General features: G+C 35.3%; 1 protein-coding gene across 1 annotated transcript in view; it reads right to left on the bottom strand.

Moving 5' to 3' along the window:
- The window catches only part of SPEF2 (sperm flagellar 2), a 171192-nt gene extending 150541 nt beyond the window's left edge, over window positions 1-20651 (bottom strand). The window contains exons 1-3 of the mRNA XM_053598873.1: window positions 20560-20651; window positions 9200-9302; window positions 115-367 (exon numbers count right to left, since the gene is read on the bottom strand). Coding sequence (XP_053454848.1) covers window positions 115-367; window positions 9200-9302; window positions 20560-20617 — 414 coding nt within the window. The 5' untranslated portion in view covers window positions 20618-20651. The remainder of the gene's footprint in view (window positions 1-114; window positions 368-9199; window positions 9303-20559) is intronic.
- Window positions 20652-21840: the final 1189 nt, after the last annotated feature.

Raw genomic sequence — 21840 nt, forward strand, 5'->3', positions numbered from 1 at the left:
GCCAGTAACGTACAAAAGGGACACATATACCCAATAGGAATGCAGCATCACTGTTCTTTTTCCATACCAAGATTGACACTGTGACATGCTGAGCACACTTCCTTATGTACCTACCTCTTGAAAAGCATCACTTCTCATGCTTTGAAGTCTCAGTTTTCTCAGGGGCTGCATGGTTTGCATTTCCATTCCAGTCAAACCACTTTTCTTCTTTTTCTGAAGAGCAATGTACAATTGATATAAAAGTTTTGTTGCTGCCCCAGGCTTTTCTGTGATGATGTTATGGGCCACATTCTGATCAAACTGCACACCCAGAAGGTGAAGTGTTGGCTCCAAACGAGAGAAATTATTAAGCTTGGCACCTGAAACCCTGGATATTAAAATATTTTACATAATTAGATACTAGCATTAAATTAAAACAGAAAATATGAGAGGTACTATCATAACCAAATATTTAAATGTATCATTTCTCTCTAAAACCACTCCATGATATAAATATGTTGAGTTTTTTTATTGCCGATGTCTACCTAAACTCCATGCTTTTATTTATCTTGAATGGTTACACTTACACCAAAACTCATAAATGTTATACACTTTTCTGCATTAATCTGACAATAGAATTTCCACAATAAGTCAATGTAAAAGTGGATAACCAAATTCCTTCTTCTCAATGAAAAAAACCTCATTATGGTTTTGGAAAATATTTTATGCAGAAGACAAATTGCAAGTTAAATGTACATTTCTTTAAATGACATTATTGCTACAGTCCGCAAATTGTCCTAAATTTTTCAGTGACAACTCTAACAATGACCATTTTAGTCAGTAATACTTAACAAATATTATCTATGCAATTTAATTAATGATTTAATCCTTAGTACACAGTTTATATTATCAATTTACAAATAAATACTTTTCAGTAAGAAGTTATGTTTAAGTTTGTTATCAAATTATGTGTGAATGTTAGAAGAAAGTCATTAGTTTATTTACTCTTCCAACTAACAAACATTTAATATTCAATACCCATATACCAACAATTTTCCTATGCATTAAATTTAATATATTTGTGTAAATTTATTGTAGTCTAACAAAGATTAATAAAAAGCAATCCCAAGCTTGGCATGATAATACATGCCTGTGGTTTCAGATACTTGGGAAGCTGAGGTGGGAGGACTGTGAGCCCAAGACTTTGAGTCCAGTGTGGGCAACATAGTAAGGCCCTATCTCCAAAAAAAGAAAAAAACATTAAAAAAACCCTTGGCTTTTACATTGAGGAATTCATAGTTTGTGGAAAAAGGAGACGAGTATGCAAACAGTAATTAAGGGAGACAGGTGTTTTAAAAGTGGTCTGGATGATCCAAGACTATTAATAATCCTAGGAACCTAATGACAGATGGAAGGCAAAAGTTACTGGATGCATTTTCGGTTCTTGTGCCTCCTAATAATCAAACTGGATATAAATACCAATTTTCACTATTAGCATATTTTTCCTTATTTTAACTTGTAAAATTCAGTGATATTTTTTGGTGGAAAAAAAACTTGAATATAAATCAAATTCCTACCCTCCCCCGATGAAAAAATCATACCTCAGACCAAAGGAAGTTGCTATATGTGTGTATTTGAGTGCTGAAGGAAGGTCAAATGTTATAGAGACTTTAACTCAATTACTCAATTTTGGACTATAAAGTTATTTGTGGATGACGGAATGACCTTCAATGACCTAAATTACATTTTCAGAAGCTTATAGAGATCATTTAACACCTAATCTTGATATAATGTTCCTGCTATACTATTTCTCAAGACATTGCTTTCTGGTAGTGAGTCTAAATCCTTTTCAATCATAGTTATTTTTGAAAATCTAAAACTATGGAACCTTTTCCACAGGGAAAATAAAACACACATCTACACATACACACAAAATGTGTATAACATTTTAGAATGTTTTTGACCCTCTTATAATCTAGACTGAAAGTACCCATGCTCTAAGAGGAGACAGGCATGGGGAAGTATGATTTCTAAATATGGATGAGGAGCCAGCATCATAAGAAGGTCAATATCAACAAAGAGCAGTGATGCACAGCCTTGAATGCATTTTCCAATCATGTGTTGTAACTCACTGTTCTATTTCTCCTGTGCATTGTAACTCTTTTAACAGAAATATCTAGTAACATATATTTAGTATATTAGACTAAGTAACATAAACTTTGAATAAAATGTCTTAAATTAATAAAAGAGAAACAGGCCTGGGGGGACACGAGAAGAAAGAATACATTCTACAAGGAAATCTCAGTAATAAGAGTAAACTTTTTTTTTTTTTTTTTTTTAGGTCTTATCATGTCCAATTTTGCAGTTTGTTTCTCCACAAATAATCTTACATTTGAGATAACCAATGACCCAGGTAAAGTAGACAATGTTTTGAAGAGCATGTGTATGATCATGAAAGAAGATAGTCCCATCACTGGCATGTGCTTTCATTCTATGGACAGGCACCAGACACCCCTCCTGAGCTATCATAATTGTCCTTTCATTCCTCTCCCATCCTAGAGTCCCATGTGTCTTGCCCACTACACCAATTTGAGAAGATAAGGAGTAAAAGCCACCTGTCAGAGTGTTGGTCTGGGTCATAATCTTGGGCTACAGAGGTTAGGGGCACCCTAATGAGGGAGGCAAAATACAAAAATCAAACATTACCCCTTTCCAAATTTTGTCAAGGCTTAGTCCTGCACCTAATAAAAGGGAGAAAACTTCCCCTCCCCTCACTTTTATTGTGTGACACCCAGAAGGCAGCGTAAGCCTGTTAATTATAATTCGTTTACCAATTTGGTTTTAAACTGTTTTTTATGAACTGGGGAAAGTACCCAGGCTATATATCCAGTCCTTCTCTCTAGAAGTTTTTACGCATATTCCTAATTGACCAAAATTTAGGGAAAAGAACTTGTGTCTAAATTGGTAGAAGTCTAGTCTTACTAAAGTATATATGAAGTTAGGAAAACAAGGTAATCCACAGTTGTTTCTGAACATAAAAATACCCCTGGGACATCTTTGCTCTGGTGACAGTGCATATGATGTAAATCATGACCTCTGAGGGAATTAAAAATGTATTCTGGGAGAAGTCTTCTCCCGCTCTACTTGCAGTTTTTATTTGCTGAGGGACCTCCTGTGTCCTTTTCTTCTTGCCACCCATGAGGGAATACATCTCCTTGCAAGGTAAGTAGAAGCTGCTCTCCTGGGGCTACTCTTGTTTGTTTACTTTTTTCTTTTAAATAATATTCTCAATTGTTGCCCGTTGGGAAGGACTAAAAATATTCTAAAACAGAGAATCCTTTCAGAGTTAGATGACTTATTAGAATTAAATCATTTTCAAAGATAATAACTGCAAGTTATTAGCAATATATAGTTTACATTCTAGACTAAAGAAACTAAAAATAGTAGACAAGCTCTCCAAATTATAAGTTGTGGCACTAAACAGTAGCCTAAAAATTAGGCTTTGACCAAAACAAAAAACAGGATTCTTCTCTCTGTCAAATACACTATTAAGAAGTTCATACCCATGGATTTACTAATAATTACTTTTAAATAATTCCTTATTTAAAAGACCACATATTTTGGGGGTGGGGTGGCATAGTTTTTTTCTAAGAATTGAAGATGGATGCTATTTGATTATCAAGTAGGCCCTTTTCCCATGTCGAGGAATGCAATGACTCTCAGCGGGAGAGAAAATGAGTCCTTAGAGGTATATAATAAGCATGGTGTTGCACAGGGCACACATCTTCTCAAAAGTATGAAATCCACCCTATTCCCAGCCTGCTAAGCTCTGTCCCTGGCATGAAACTGCTTCATCCAAAATAGGGATCCCTTTTATTTGCAAAAATGCTTCTGTTTACCAAGACCTGTATCTTCACAATTGTGTCCCTTTTTAAATATTTCATACTTCTGTGGCCCTGCAGACAAGAGCCAATTTAGTGTACCTGAAATACTGCATAAGTGATCTGGTCACCATGGTCCTTTAATTTTTCTCTGGCTAGACAGAATGAAGCTAGTACCTTATTCATTTATTCAGTAGGGAAACAATATTGTGAATTATGGGCTAAGACAATGCCTGAAGCACAAAGAATAAACACTCTGCAACTTTCAGGATCTTTGCAATCTAGTTGAGGAGTAAGCGTTCATCCACTCATTCCTCAAAAGTTGTTTGGGCTCCTTCATGTGGCAGACATCTTGATAATAACTGATATCTAAATAAAGAATTATATCTTACTGTGATAACAAAACTTATGTCCAAATTGTTATAGAACAAAAGGAAAAGTGGACTAAATTTATTAGGGAAGTTAGAAATGTTTATGACAAGAAGTGGGACTTTAAGAATGGACTTTAAAGAAAATACGACAAGAATACTGAGCAATGTATTATTATTATTATTATTATTATTTTAGACAGAGTCTCACTATGTTGCCCTGCGTAGAGTGCTATGGCATCACAGCTCACAGCAACTTCAAACCGTTGGGCTTAAGTAATTCTCTTGCCTCAGCCTCCCAAGGAGCTGGGACTATAGGAGCCCACCACAATGCCCAGATATTTGCATAAAAGGTCTTATTCTATGTCCTAGAAATACTTCCCTATACTGGAATTAAGATATTTTCATTCCCAAAGTGAATTAAGTGGTACGTATAGCATAATAAATATAAGTAGATTTGTGGAAATAAATACAACAAAACACATAATAATCTACAATGTTAATTCTCTTATATGCAGTTATTCCATTCATGATATCACATGATACATATGTGTAATATATTTTTTCATTTAGTGATACCACTTACTTATGCCCTTCTCTCATATGAAGAAATTGTCTGTTAGATTATAAATATTTTAAATAAATGTACTTGCTCCTCCAATTCTGACTAAAGATTCAACACAACTGCTTAAAGGAAAAATTGTTTTATGTAAATAAATATATCATTCTTTGTGATTTTTCTCACTTAAACAAAAAAAATGGACTTTAAGTGGGACTTTAAGAAGTGGCTATTAATAATGAAAAAAAGTATTGAAATAAAAAGACTATTAATCAAGATTTCTATGTGTGATAAAACTATAAATCAAATTGAAGGATAAACAAAAACTAAAACAATCTATTATCAGCATGCTTACCATAGAAGAAATACTCAAGGGAATCTGTAAGGCCTAAATGAAATGACACTAAACAGTAACTCAAATTATAAGATGAAACAAAGCACAATAGAAGTAATTGCATAAAACTATAAAAGACAGTTTAAATGTAAAAGCAATAATAAAGCAATAATTATAAAACTGAGTTGATGGGGCTTCTGATAAAATTTGCAAGACAAAAATAGCACAAAAGAAGGGAAAGAGAACTGAGGTATACTGGAGTAAATTTTCTATATTAGTTAAATTAAATTAATATTAATCTGAACTAGTTTGATTCCAATTAAAATGTTAATTGTAATTCCTACAGCAATCACTAAAAAAAAAAAAAAAAAAAAACCAACAAACACACTAAAAGAAACCATAAGGTAACTGAAATGGTATTAGAAAATATCTATTTAAAAAAAAACTGCAGTAATAGAAGAGAAAAAATAAGACATAGAAATTAGATATCAAAATTTCTCACCTATATACTACTTCCATGATAACTGCATTATAATAAATGAATTAAATAACTACAATTACAAGGTAGATATTGATAGAAAGGATATATGATCCAATTATATGCTGCCTGCAGGAGAATACACTTTACATTCAAACCCACAAATTAATTAAAAGCAAAAGGAGTGAAAAACATACATCACACAAATAATAGCCAAAAGAGAACTGGAACAGCTACACTAATATCAGACAAAATTGACTTTAAGAAAAAAACTATTACTTAATAACAAGAATAGCATTTTATTATAAAAGGGTGAATCCCTTTAGAAGTTAAAACAATTGTAAATATATATGCATCTAACAAAAGAGTTGCAAAATATATGCAGCAAAATTAAGAGGGATTAGAGGGAGAAACAGCCAATTCAACAATAACAACTAAAAACTTTGATACTCTACTTTTAACACTGGTTATAGCAACTATTTTATAAGATCAGAAAGGAAATACAAGACTTGAATAACACTGTGAACCAACTAGACTTTACAGATATAGAACACTCTACTGAATTGTAATAGAACACACATTCTTTCAAAGTAAAATGAAACATTTTTGAAGAGAGACCATATGATAGACCACTACAAAGAATTCAATAAATGCTACAGCTCTTTTAGAATTTGGCAGAAATAATTCCCCATCCCTCCATCCCCAAAAAGCATTTCAATAAGTTTAAAGAAGTTGAAATTCTTCGATTATAATGTATTTAAATTAGAAATCAATAGCAGACCAAATTTGGAAAGTTTACAAACATATGTTTAAAAAAATCCTAAATAACAGTAAATCAAAGAAGAAATAACAATGGAAAATAGGATTTGAGATGCATAAATGTGGAAAATAATATTCTAAAACTTATAGGATGCAGCAAAGGCAGTTATTAGAAGGAAATTTATAGTCAGACATGCAAATTTAAAAAAATCTCAAATAAAACAGTTAACTACACAGGATCAAGAAACTAGAAAAAAGACATGATTGCAAGAGGGACTTTACCTAACAATTGCAATCAGTGTAACCTGGCTTATTGTACCCTCAATGAATCCCCAACAATTAAAAAAAAAAAAAATTGATACTAAATATAAAAAAAAAAAGAAACTAGAAAAAGATTAAAACTAAAACGAAATAATCAGAAGCCCAGAAATAATGATAATTAGAGCAAAAATAAATGAAATAGAAAATATAAAAAAATAAAGTCAATGAAACCAAACATCAGATTGCTGAAAAGACTATTAGAATTTGCAAACTAAAGAAAAGCTTGGAGCCTGTAGCTCAGTGAGTAAGGTGCCCACCGAAGCTGGCAGGTTTGAGCCTGGCTGGGGCCTGCTAACCAACAATGACAACTGCAGCCAAAAAATAGCTGGGCATTGTGGCGGGCGCCTGTAGTCCCAGCTACTCAAGAGGCTGAGGCAAAAGAATTGCTTAAGCCCAAATGTTTGAGGCTGCTGTGAGCTGTGATGCCATGGTCTCTACTAAGGGTGACATAGTGAGACTCTGTCTCCAAAAAAAAAAACAAACTCACATTACTAAAATCATGAATAAAAAGAAAGGACATTATTACAGACCTTAGTGAAATAAAAAGGATTTGGTGTATGCAGATATAAATAACTCCAAAAGCACAAGTGACAAAGGAAAAATAGATGAATTGGAATTTATCAAAATAAAACGTTGTGCCTCAAATGAAAAAATTAAGAAAGTGAAAGGTCAATACACATAATGGGAAAAATATTTGCAAATCATTTATCTGACAAGGGACTTTTCTCTAAAATATATGTGTAAAAGTAACACTTAACAATTCACCAATAAAAAGACAACCAAATTTAAAAATAAACAACAGATTCAGGTGTACAGTACACTAATGAACTGTACACCTGAATAAAAAGCAATGAAAAGATGTTTAATAACATTAGTCACTAGGAAAATGCATATCAAAAATCACAAGATACCACTTCGTATCCACTAGGGTGGCCATAATCAAAAAGACAGTAGGTCTGGGTGCGGTGTCTCAAGGCTGTAATCTTAGCACTCTGGGAGGCTGAGGCAGGTGGATTGCTTGAGCTCAGGAGCTCCAGACCAGCCTGAGCAACAGCCAGATCTCATCTCTAAAAATAGCTGGGCATTGTGGTGGCTGCCTGTAGTCCCAGCTACTCTGCAGGCTGAGACAAGAGGATCTTTTGAGGTATGATGTCATGGCACTCTACCAAGGGTGACAAAGTCACACTCAGAAAGAAAGAAAGAAAAAGAGAGAGAGAGGGAGAGAGAGAGAAGAAGAGGAAGAGGAAGAGGAAGAGGAAGAGGAAGAGGAAAGGAAAGGAAAGGAAAGGAAAGGAAAGGAAGGAGGAAGGAGAAAAGAGACAGACAATAACAAATTTTGATGACTAATAGCATATTAGTCATAACAGCCAAAAAGTAGAAATAACTCAAAGGTAGCTGCCCATATCCATGGGTTCTGTATCCATGGATACAAACAATCGCAGATGAAAAGGTATTTGGAGAGAAAATTTTACAAAGTTTCAAAGAGTAAAACTTGAATTTGCCATACAACAAGTACTATGTTGAATCCTCAAGAATGAAGTGATTGTAAGCATTGTAGTAGGTATTATAAATAATCTAAAGATGATTTAAAGAATATGGAAAGATGTATGTAGGTTACATGTAAATACTATGTCATTTTATATAACAAACTTCAGCATCTCTCCATTTTGGTATCTATAGGAAGGGTCTTAGAACCAATCCCCCAAGGATACTGAGGGATGACTGTATCTATCAATTGATAAATGGATAAACAAAATATAGCATAATATATCTACATGATTGAAATTATTCAGCAAAAAATATAAATGCAAAAGTATGGATAGATGCTACAACATGGATGAACCTTAAAAACGTTATCCTCAGTAGAAGAAGCTATCACAAAATGTCACATATTGAATGATTTCATTGAGATGAGATGTTAGCATAAGCAAATCCGTAACAAGAGAAGGTAGATTAGGGGGCACCAGAGGTTAGGTGGTTAAATACAGTGGTGACAATTATGAAAATAATAAATATGTGAATAAATTAAAAACCACTGATTTGTATACTTTAAAATGATGAATTTTGGTATATGAATTATATCTTAATGTAGCCTCTAAAAACAAAACACATTATTGATCTTTTTATTAGTACTTAAGTTCTATTTTATGCTATGCAGTTTTAAAGCACAAAGAATAATACTAATTCATCACCCAGGAAACTGTTATTTCACTTCTCTTAAAAGAAAGAACAATTAAAAAAGGAGGAACTAATACAGCCTAAGGTTTCAGAAATATTGATATTTTAATGAGTCTTATCTAGAGATGATGTCTTCTACAACAGTATAACTTTCTCTCCTTTAATTTATAGTCAGACATGCAAATCTACATTCTTTTGATGATAAAGAGTGCATATGTGAGGAAGCAACAATTTCTATACCAATGGTCTGCTTGGCTGGTTTGGGTTTGGAAGGGATCTTACGACTTTCCAAATACCAAATGAATTGACATTTTTTTAAAAGTAAGGAATAATCTCACTGACCTGCTTTCCAAAAATTCTGAAAAATCATCCTGAAGTTCAAACTTGTGCAGAACTTCTCCAATTAGATAGCCATTGGAAAATGCCTTTGCAAATGACTTGGGACCTGAATTTTAAAACATGGAGATAAAAAAGTAAATGGAATGGGTGAAGGCCTCCAATACAACTTGGACTTTACCCAACAAAGGCAAACATTGTAACCTAATCATTTGCAACCATATATTAATCTGAAATAAAAAAATAAGTAAATATAATGTTGCACACAGAGCTAATGTATTTTTATTAGGTATCCATACAGTCAAAATTCTATAATTAAATATCAACTGAAAGTGCTATGGCTATATTTCTAAAAATATTTTTAATGACCAAAAAGTTGAAGTTTAACAGTAGGTATCTTATAAGGATCCCCAAATAAATGGAAAATAATAACTGATGGCATACAAAATTTTGAAAGAAAGATACCTTCTGATAAAAATTAAACAAAACACAATCAATACAATTTATACGTAACTTTAGATCTAAAAGCAAACTTTCGAGATAGTTTATTAAGTTAAACTCTTAATACTTTAGTTATTCATCCAATCTATGAAAATAGCATATTCCGATCACCTGAGATGCAATCTAACATCTTTAAATAAAAGAGTTAATTTTTTTTTTTGAGACAAATTTTCAAGCTATTGCCCTTGGTAGAGTGCTGTGGCATCATAGCTCACAACAACCTCCAACTCTTAGGCTTAAGCAATCCTCTTGCCTCAGTTTTTCTATTTTTAGTAGAAATAAAGTCTCAATTTTGCTCAGGCTGGTCTCGAACTCATGAGCTCAAGTGATCCACCTGCCTCGGCCTCCCAGAGTGCTAGGATTACAGGTATGAGCCACCACACCCAGCCCAGAGTTAATTTTAACCTATAAAATAAGGGAAATTTCACTAAAATCATCTGTACCTTCTTAAATAAAGCTTACTGAACATAATCAAACTTTTCCTTTGTGGTTCTGATGGGGGCACTGTGGTGTAGTTACTGTCCCAGGCCATGGTGGAGAAATCCCAGAGGAAGACTGGCTTTGAACCTAGAGACATTTCAAGATTCCTTTTGGAATCTTGGCTGTACCCCTCACTAGCCATGAAATCTTAGGCAAGCTGCTTAACCTTCCTGAATGCCTGTTTCTTTGTCTGTATAACAGATAAACATATCCACGTATTATCTTAGCTATTTTGTAAGCCCAAGTAATGTATGAGAGTTGCTGGGTACCATGTCTGCCACATATGAGGCATATAATGATAAGTGCAGAAAATAAATCTTTCAGTAGAACTTGCTTTCTCTAAAAAATATCTTTATTTTTGGTCTTTTATATTTTTCTTTTTTTTTTTTTTTTTTTAATTTGGCCGGGGCTGGGTTTGAACCCGCCACCTCCGGCATATGGGACCGGAGCCCTACCCGCTGAGCCACAGGCGCCGCCCAGTCTTTTATATTTTTCTTATGAAGTGAAGGAAATAGAGTTGTAAATATTTAAGATGACGTGAAAACTAAGTCATATTATCATAGATGAAAGCTATCATCTCAGATTATTTCAAAATCCTCCATAAATCTTCAACATGCTTCCATTGGGGTCCTTTGGGCAAGAGCAGCCCAAATACTACAGGTCACTACAGTATCATGAACTCAGTTGTACTTTAACTATCTTATTAACAATGAAGTGGCTAACTGAATATGAAGAAATAACATTGCTTCATGATGTGAACTGATGCTTGGTTGTATGGTTGCAGGGGGGTGAGGTGAGCTACTCCATAAAGGCCACTGCACAGAAGCTTACACATTAAAGAATAATATTTTTTACATATCTCACATCAACCCACAGTTTTACCCAAGTCTTTCTTAATGTCTGTTCTCAAATACTTTATACTCTGAATAATATCTCAAATCTTAGATCAAATCAATATTATAATTGATTTTTATTTCCTCAGGGTGAGCTCTGAAACTACCTAGAATTAAAACATATTGACTGTGGTTATGTGATTTTTGATTTGTAATAGAAAAATAAATGGTAGAAAATCTTCAGGGGAACCAATGCTTTTGTCTATGGATCACTTTAGCAACAAGTAAAGATATTAAACTTTTGTTAGCTCAAGGAAATTGAAGGCTTCCAATCACCTAAACTTGTGTTTCAGCCATAGTTCACGTTAAGAGGCATGCGGAGTCTGGCATCCATTAGTGGATTTTAGCAAGCTTTTCCACAAGCAGACCAGTTTTAGCATTATTTTAAAACTATGGGGCACAACAATCTCACTCTAAAAACGTGATACATTTTTTCGGAATTGATGTTTTGACACCCTTCCTTACCAGTCATATTTGTCCTTTCAAAGCTATTTCTTAAATGAAACATTGATGCCATTCTTGAGAAAATATACTTAGAAAACAGGTACTAAGAATAATACTTCCTGTAGTTTCTATTAAGAGAATTTAGAACTCGCGGCCTATACTAGCTCTATAACTCAGCTAGCTCTGTCGTATTGCCTGGAAATACGACGTAGCACAAGTTAAGCTTGAGCTTCATGACCAAGGCACCGAACCACCCTAACTTCCACATGGCTTTACTTGAATATCATACCGCCTTGTGATGCTACTAAAATGAGGATTGGCTTGATCTTACACTAAATGCCAACCATGATTTAGTGAGTGTTTTCTGACATCACACCCTAGTAGCCTTTGAAGCAACTAAAATCCAAAGGGCAAAAGCAGGCCATCACCCTCTGCCATGTCACTGCTGCTTTCTCCTTCCTCCACAAACCCCAGCCCTGTGCCTGCTTTCACCACCACCACCGCCTTCAAGGCGCCATCTGGACTCCTCAGGCTGTGTCTTCCACCTCTTCCGTCTGTTGCTTCCTTCTTTCTGCTCTTTCCCCTTGTCTCTTTCCTAGCCTATTCCTATTCTGCTCTTAGTTTTCTGAAGAGCCACTTGAGACAGAGCCATTGCCGGTCGTCTATGGATGTATCTGTCCCTCTGATCCTAGGCCACCAAGCTCTGATCCTAGGCCCGGTTGTCAGCTTATTGCTTTCTGTTCAAGGGCTGTTGCTATGTCACCTTAGGAAATCTCATTCCCTTCCCACCTGCTTCTGGAGTGTGCTCTGTTGTTCATGTTGACTAAATGCCTGAAGTCTAGCCTGGGAATAATGGGAGAACTGAATTCTACTCTGTCATCCTCAATGTAGTAGACAGATGGTCTGTAGCAAGCTATTTGCTAAAGAAAGGTCATAGAATGATAAAATCATAACCCACTTCCTTTGCAATGGCATGGGATACTAATAAGGCACTTCTGATATAGCTTAAATAGAGGTGTTTATGGTATAAAGGTCAAAGAAATAAACAGGCATTTCATTGTCAGTAGTTTACAAGTACAAAAACATTTGTCTGCAGGTTTTTATGCATAAGACTGTGTTCTACATCAGCAGAAGAGAGAATAATGAGTGAAAAATACAGCAAATGACAAGAGCAACAAAGGGGAAATTTGGAGAAGGAAAAGAAGAAAAAAATAAATTTGAGAAATTAGTAAGGAAAGTAAAAGCTGAAGAAAATGTGTATACACAGGAATATGCAGATTAAAATCTATAAAATGAGAGGACAGATGGGATGTCAAAGACAGAGAAAGAGTAAAAGGAAGGAAAAGGGTATGAGGAGAGAGAAACAGAAAAAGGAAGGAAAAGCTTATTTTTTTTCCTGTGATTTATCCTGTTTTTCTTTCCACTAAATGTCACCAAATAGTATGACTAATCTCATGAATTCCACCTCTGTAAGTTAATTTGCACTAACAATTGGAATTTTCTAAGGGGAAGAAGAGGCAGGTTGACTTCAGGACAAGGAACAATGAATGAACATGAGAAATAAATGAACCATGGGATCCCAGTGACAATATTCACGCTGAGCCCAAAATGATTTACAACTGGGAAAAATCGTTAGCAAGAACTCAACTCTGCCTCTCATCTTCCAAACTGCATGTCTGGTCTCTAACACCAAAGTTTTCTTTTGCTAAAATCTTTGGCATGGGCCTCTGTGATGGGTCTGTGCTACACTGGGATTGCAGGTGAAATGGTCTATGTGCTTCTCCATCAAAGTGGCCATAAGCCCAGTGGGAGAAGGCACAGAAAACCACCCATATCCAAAAATGGTAGAGGAGAACACAGGTTCTGGAGAAAGATTCTCTGGCTCCTTGCTTATTTACAAACCACTGGGCAATTAAATAGCCATCATTTCTCACTTGTAATAGAGGGAGAGTGGCAACCTTTACATTGTAAGAATTTTGAGAATTAAATGAGATACTGTGTGTAAAGTGCTTAGCAAAATGGCTGGTCTGTAATAAGGGCTCAGTGACAATTTTTACTGTTATAATTACTATCTCTAATGCAACAGGTCATATTAATCACACAATTTGTAAACTTAATAATAGATCCTCAATTATTACAGTTCAAACATCCTTGTTTGAAAGATAATTCAGGACTCAGAAAGCAAATATTAAGGACATAGTCCTTAAATTCAGACATAGGCCCAATCTTGGGGCCAGATAGGCTGTAACATCCCCATTGATCTGGGGAAGCACCTGTAACCAAACACAGTTGATTTCAACAGAAAAATACGTAAACATTCACATTCAGTGAAATAAATAAAAACTAAACAACCTCACAGAATTTCTGGTCAGGTTTTTCTGCCAAATGAATAATGAACAAATGTTTAACTTTTGGAAATTTTTGGACATTTTAGACAAGGGACTACAGACCTACAGTGGCCTTTGTTTCTCTCTTAATAAGGGAGCTAAGACCTCGCCTGAGTTACCAACTACATTTATAAAGCCAAGAGAATTTCATTTGAGAGCAAGAAAAACACTGCTGGTGACTGGAAACTGGCCTGCCTCTATTAGGCCATAGTGTTCCTAGGACCAAGCCGGCACTCACAGCTAGGCCTTGGCATTCCCCTCTTGAATATAACCAATTTCACAGTACACCAACCTCAGACAAGGCTACTCTGTGACCCTGACAGATCAAGACAAAAACAAAATCCTTCTGTAGTCAGGTCTCAGCTCAGACAAAAACACAAATCATGTCCAAAACACAAAAATGACCAAACATGCCCGTATTCTGGCTGATGCTTTTTTGCAAATCATGGCTTTGCCTCGCTTCATTTCTGCCCACCTTCTAGCTAACATTTTTTTAAGATATCCAATCACAGAATTGCCTGCACTTCTCAATGGGATTCAATTTAGAGAAAAGCACCATTTCCTGGAAATCTTCTCAAATACACCTAACCCACGTCTTTTGACACTTTTGTCCTGAGATGCCCTATAGGCCCTGTGCTATATATATAGTCTCTTTCATTTCAACAACTCAATAAATCTCTAAACTTTGTTCAACTTCAGGTGTGTCCTACGGTCTTTGTCTAAGGGACTTTGACAGCTACTTTTCCTTCAGGATGGTCAACCTTTATAATTTTCTCCATTGAACGTTTTATCATAATTCTCAAGATTTACTGCCTGAATCTGAATCTCAATAGCTATATTATACCACTCTCTTACTGAAAAAATACTGGGTATCATTCTTTTCTTGGAACTTCATAGCTTAAGATTTTTGTCTTTGATTTACATGATGGCCTTCTGCTAATCAAGAAAAATGCTATTGGGATAGCCAGCAAATATCAAAATTTGTTGCTTTATGGCAGAAACAATGTAATGTCTAATGACCCTGAGAGCTTAAGTATGAGGAAATTGTGTAAGTGTAATGACACCTAAATAAGAGAAGAAGGAACTAAAAAGCAGCAGGCCCAGAATCTTCTGCTAACTTGCCACTGCCTCGCTGCGTAATCCTAAATAAAGCTCCAAACACATCTGGTTAAATTTCCTCATCTGCCAAAGAAGAATTAAATGTCTAAGGTACGTTTTAAAATCTAAAGTTACATAATTCTATAATGTAGTAAGGTCGTCACATTATAAAATATTGTATAAAAATATTCAACAGGATTTTTTAATATCTGTATCTTTTGCTAAAATAAAATCTCGAGCCTGGGTGACACAGTGAGATCCTCTTTCTAAAACAAATAAAAATAAAATAAAATTTCATACTTTTGAAAAGGTTGGGACTTAAGACCATATTAACAAAGGATAATTAATGCACAAAAGGATCCAAAGTATGCCTCTTAAATTTGGGACAATGAGTAGAAACTATCACTCTCAAAAACCAAAGTCCTAAGCTTTAATATAAAACGATGAAATAATCTACCTGTGGAAACCCACTTAGAAAAAAAATCAATTAACGAAGATCAAAAAATCTCTCTCTTTTTTTATTAAATCATAGCTGTATACATTAATGCCATTATGGGGTACAGTATGCCGGTTTTATATACAATTTGGAATGCCTACATTAACATGGCCTTCACCTCACTTTCTTAATAATTGTGTTAAGACATTTATACTCTACACTTAATATATTTGACATGTACCCTTGCAAAATGTACCATAGGTGTGGTCCCACCAATTACCCTCCCTCCACCCAGCCTTTCCCCTCCCTTCCCCTCCCCCTCCTCTTTCCCCCTTCATTTTGGGCTGTAGTTGTGTTATATTTTAATATGGAAGTATGGGTGATTAAATACTGGTTTCATAGTAGAATTGAGTACATTGGATACTTTTTATTCCATTCTTGAAATACGTTACTAAGTAGAATATGTTCTAGCTCCATTTGTGTAAACATAAAAGAGACAAAGTCTCCATCTTTTTTAAGGCTGCATAATATTACATGGTATATATATGCCACAATTTATTAATCCATTCATGGGTCAATGGGCACTGTTGGTGGGAATGCAAACTAATACGTTCCTTTCGGAAAGAAATTTGGAGATCACTTAGGGATCTAAAACTAAACCTGCCATTTGATCCTGTAATTTCTCTATTAGGCATATATCCAGATGACCAAAAATCACTTTATAACAAAGACATTTGCATCAGAATGTTTATTGCAGCCCAATTCATAATTGCCAAGTCATGGAAGAATCCCAGAAAATATCTCTTAAAACTCACAAAAATTTATCTATTTAACTTATCATGTAAACACTAATCTCAGGATGTATTAATTAAACTTATTCAGAATAGAAATATGTCCTAACAACAGAAGAATTCACAAATATTGTAATTTCAGAAGTTTTCCATAGTAGAAGTAACATTGGAAAATATTGTTAAACAATGTGGTTTCCCTGAGTACTGTGTGCTGGGAGTTGGGTGCAGGAAGTCTGACTCTATTCTAGTTTAATCTTACCTATCATGGCTATCTACATAAAACATCTTGACATCAGAAAATAAAACACTTCAAATATTAACTTGATTTGAGCATTCTTTTGGTAATCTTATTTCTGATTGTCAATAAACAATCTGATCTATAAATCTGATCTTCCTCTGGGTGTACCAGAACACCAACGTGACATATTATGTTCAGTTGCCAATATACGTTATTCTGTTACCTTTTTCCACACAATAAATTGCTACTCTGGCTTATAAAATCTGCAAAATGTAACTTCAGTTAGTTTAAAACAATTCCCAAGAACTTGCTTAAAACAATAGAATAGAGCTTCTGAAATCAAGCTAAAGATCAAAGTACTCAGGGTGACTTTCTCAAGATGAACAAATTTGTAAAGGTCAGTCTAAATACTTTTCCCTCACTCATATACCATCATGTAAGAAACAATTATTAACATTTACTAAATGCCTACTTTGTCACTGGTACTACATGAGGTGGTATTCTAAATTAAGAGACAGAAAAAAAAACTTGAAATAATGCTTATTGAGCATTCAATAGGGCATACAACCCTTCTTTTTTTTTTTTTCTCTTTCACACATTGGAAGAACAAGAGTAGTCTTAGGACACACATTAAATACACAAACACTAAGGAAAGTTGATAAGCAAATGAAAGTTTCATGGATACTGTTTGTGATATCTGACACTTCAGATAAGCAAATAAAGTTCTCACAAAATCAGCAGGTATTCCTCAGGCCACAGGTTGGACACTCCTGATCTAGTAGATATTAGGTAGTTGGGCAGACATTATATTTACAGTGTCATTTTAATGCCTTCTTGAATATATAGCAATCATTATTATTACATCACAGGCTATACAATTTTGGACCTAGGGCCTATTAGTCCAACTTATGATACTAAAAAATTGAGGCTTAGAGATACTTAATTTTTTTGAACCCAGTTTTCTCTTTATTGCACCTTTGTTACTATTAATAACAAGACTATTGAACAATGAAAATATGCATTAGTGGACTACAAATCAATATAACCACTATGGAAAACAGTATGGAGATTTCTCCAAGAACTAAAAGCAGACCTACCATTCCATCCAGCAGTCCTACTACTGGGTCTCTATCCAAAGGAGAAGAAGTCCTTTTAGCAAAGAAAACCCTGCGCTCAAATGTTTATTGCAGCACAATTCCCAATTACAAAGATGTGAAATCATCCCAAGTGCCCATCAATTCATGAGTGGATTAAGAAAATAGGAGACATACCCACATACATACATATCATGGAGGACTACTCAGCCATAAAAGGAAATGAATCAGTGTCTTTCACAACAATTTAAATAATTTGGTTGGAACTGTAGACCATTATCCTATGTGAAGTATTTTAAGAATGGAAAAGAAAAACACCACATGTACTCTCTAATAATTTTAAACTAATTGATAGGCACACATGGGCACAGAGAAAAGTAAAAATCACTGGAAATCAATAAGGGGGTATTGAGGAAGAAGGGATGGGTAAAAACCTACCAAACAGGTACAGTGAACACTATTCAGGTGATTGGCACATTTATAGCCCTGACTTAAGCACTATAAAAGCTATCCATGCAATGAAAATATTTGTAGCCCTTAATATTTTGAAGTTAAAAAGAAAAAATTTAACCCACTGAAAATCATTACCTTTGGTTACACAGATTTAAATCTTGCTATGTTGAGACCAATTGAGTCTTCAGTGAGTTCAGGAACCACTACTAAACCTATAATAGAAGAGCACTTTTCTCAACTGAGATCATTGGAATTGATTTGCTCTAATACAGGGTTGTCCAGGCAATACAAATTCAATATAATATGCTTTATCCAAATTAACTTCTTCCTTTCAGAATAATCCAGAAATCAGTTGGCACTGGCTGCCTCTTCAGTGTCTGAACCGTAATTTAACATTGTGAAGGCAGCAAATGCACTCAAGTGGCATTCTCATCCTGTCACTTTGTCTTACCACAAATTTTGACTGAGCCACTTTTAAACAAAATAGTAAATCCACCCTTGCCACTTAATCATCTAGGAATTAGGTTATGCCTAGTGAAATTATAAAATGCCTAGGTGGTTGAATTTCTGCATTTCTTGTGACATCAAATTGAACAATAACCTTTATAAAAGAAGCTCAAATGAGAGAGTTAATACATATATATTTTTCCTAAGTGTAAAATCTAATAATAAAATATGGAGTCGAAAAGGACAAGTCAAAGATCTAGGTTCAAATCCTTGCTCTAAAACCTAGTGTGTGATCCTCAACAAATAACCAAGTTCTCTCAGCTTCATTTATTTGTACATCTGGGATAATGCCTCCTACAGTTATTTTTAATATCAATAATAAATAAGAAAAACTATGTAAAAGACTTTTCACGGGTATGGTATAGGTAGTACACAAGTGCTTGATAGGGGATAACTCCCATTATTTATTTTTCTTTTATTTATAAACTTCCCGTGAACAAATAACTCTCCCACAAGCCACCGCGATACTTTATTAAAATATGCTTACCACTTTAATATGAAGAATTTTTTTTTGTGAAAAGGTTGACCTCCTCTTTTGATTTTTTGTTAATTTTTAATGCTATATTGAATTTTCAAACTAGTGTAAGCAACAAGATAATAAAGAACAATAGGAATAAAGAACAGCTAGCAATCCCCCCCTTTCCTCAGGATAATGGAAATCAACACACTTGTTTATAACCTTCTGCACTATTCTTTATGCTTACAGAAACTATAAACTACAGAAACTCATGTGTATCAACAGTCTAGTACATGTCTTTCCACATTTTACTTTATACTCATATAAATAAATATCCATATTCATACACATGTGTGTTTCCTAGTTGGTACAAAAATAAAATTAGACTAGTCATAATAAGCCATACATTTTGTCCTTTACTTAACAAAAATACATGAATATCTCTTAGGTAAGATGTTACAGCAGTGAAATTCTTTCTAATAACTTCCTTTGGAAGAGTTCAACTTAATGGTATGATATTGCATTTTGGCTTCTGTGGTGAGACAGGAACATGAATTGATACTGCTAACTATTGTCCCAAGGTTACCATCATATTTTAGGAGAGAAAAAGTTAATGATCATAGAACATTGGTAAATAATTAATTCCACTTCATAAGGAGCACGTGGGTGGGTAGTAGTTTGGCAAAGAAAGAGTCCCAAGATTACACCTCAAGAAATGCAACTGGAGATGCTTAAAGATCTTCATGCTGATAATAATGCTTTGTACCTGCAGGAACATTACTGATTTAACAACTTCTGTGGAAAGCCCTAAGGTTCATCTGGTGCCACTGCCCCTTGGGTGGCAAGATGTTCTCCTGAGGAAACAGACTGAGATAATTAGCACTAAAAATCTCCTCCCTTAAGCAAAAACCATATCAACTGTAAAATGAACTCCTACTGAAGAAACAACAGAAAGAGGTTGAGATGGAGTGGAGTGCTGCTCTGGAATCACTTGGCTGCCACTTAGAAGCTGCCAGCATGTAACATTGCCTCCACAGTTACCAGATTGGAAGCTTTGAGTACTATCATAAAATCAAGGTTGGTGAAGAAGGGTACCTTTGGGCAAGAGTAAATAGTGGCCAGAAATAGCTTGTAGATTTCGAGCTTAAAATTTCTAAAATTTGTAAATGTTAACATATTCTACATTAACCCATTTTACACACACACTCCCTTGCTGGGAACTTAAGTATGGAAAGTATGAGTGGACCCATTTTATACTGGAGAACACACGTTCAGACAAGATGTTGTGATTTGTTTGGGAGTTTCACATTTCATTTGTCAGCCAGCGCACATTGCTTCTAATGACGTGAAGGAAGCAATGTCACGGTCAGACTACAGAGTCCAGAGTGGAGCGGCAGTGTGGTCACAGGACTGGCCAAGGGCCGAGGCAGAACCAAACAGGCTTGCTCGCCGCGGGGCGCTGTCGACCCTGCAGGCGGTGGCCTGTGCAGCTGTACCCATGCCTGCTCTCCTCCATCAACGCGCCGCGCTCCGGGCTGCGCGCCCTGCTCGCCCCTTGCCCGCTCGCCCCCAGCCGTGGTCACTCACTCACGATCCGGGACAACTTCAACTCCTGGTTGAGCCACTGGCATAAGATCTCCGACATGGTTCGGCCGGGCGCCTCAGACAGCCAGCAGGTGCTTGCGTCCTCCTGTTGCCAAGGGCAACCCGTTGCTAAGGAAGCTTATCTGGGCAGAGCTGGGTGAAAGGCTCAGAGAAGAGCGACGTCAGAGCGCAGTCGCACAGGCCAGAAAACCGTGGCCTGCCCTCTGCTGGCGGATTAAAAACTTGAGCGCGCGCAAGGGCACCGGGCTCCTTTGGATAGCCAGAAGTGAGATAGATAGACGTTATGGTATAGTTCTATTATGAGGTTTTTTTTTTTTTTTTTAAAGAAATTTCCATAATGTCTTTTTTATAGTGGTTGTACTAATTTACATCCACACTAATAGCATATAACATATCCTTTTTCTCCACATGTCACCGGCATTTTTGTCTTCTTAATAGTCAACCATTCCACCTTCCAACCATTCCATGCTACCTCATGGTGGTTTTGATTTGTATTTCCTTGATCATTAGTCGTGTTAAACCATTTGTATGCCTTCTTTTGAGAAAGGTCTATTTATGTCCTTTGCCCACTTTTTTTTTTTTGCTGTAAGGATTTATAGTTCAATTAAGTTCCGTTTGTCTATGTTTGTTTTACTTGCTTGTGTTTTTGAGATCTTAGCTCTAACATATTTACTTATGTCCAGAGAGTTTTTCCTAGGTTTTCTACTAGAAATGTTGTAGTTTCAAGTCTTACATTTAAAACTTTAATCTTGGGTTGATTTTTGTATATGGTAAGAGGTTAGACTTCCAGTTTCATTCTTCTGCATGTGGCTCTCCAATTTTTTGCAGGGCCATTTATTGAATAGGGTGTCCTTTTCCCATGGTATGTTTTTGCCTACTTCGTAGAAATCTTTTGGTTGTAGGTATGTATATGGCTTTACTTCTGGGTTCCCTAGTCTGTACCTCTGACCTATGTGTCTACTTATACTAGTACCAAGCTCTTATGCTTACTTATCATGTCATTTGAAATCAGCTAATGTGATACCTCCAGTTTTGTTCTTCATGCTTAAGATTGTTTTGGCTATTTGGGCTCTTTTTTGGTTCCATATGAATTGTAGAATTGTTTTTTCTAATTCTGTGAAAAATGATAGTATTTTGATAGGAATTACATTGAATCTGTATGTTGCTTGGGATACTATGGTTGTTTTAACAATATTAATTCTTCCAATGCATGAGCATGGAATGTTTTTTGTATTTGTGTCATCTATAATTTCTTTCACCATA

Source organism: Nycticebus coucang, chromosome 1, assembly GCF_027406575.1.
Source record: "Nycticebus coucang isolate mNycCou1 chromosome 1, mNycCou1.pri, whole genome shotgun sequence".
Lineage (NCBI taxonomy): Eukaryota > Metazoa > Chordata > Mammalia > Primates > Lorisidae > Nycticebus > Nycticebus coucang.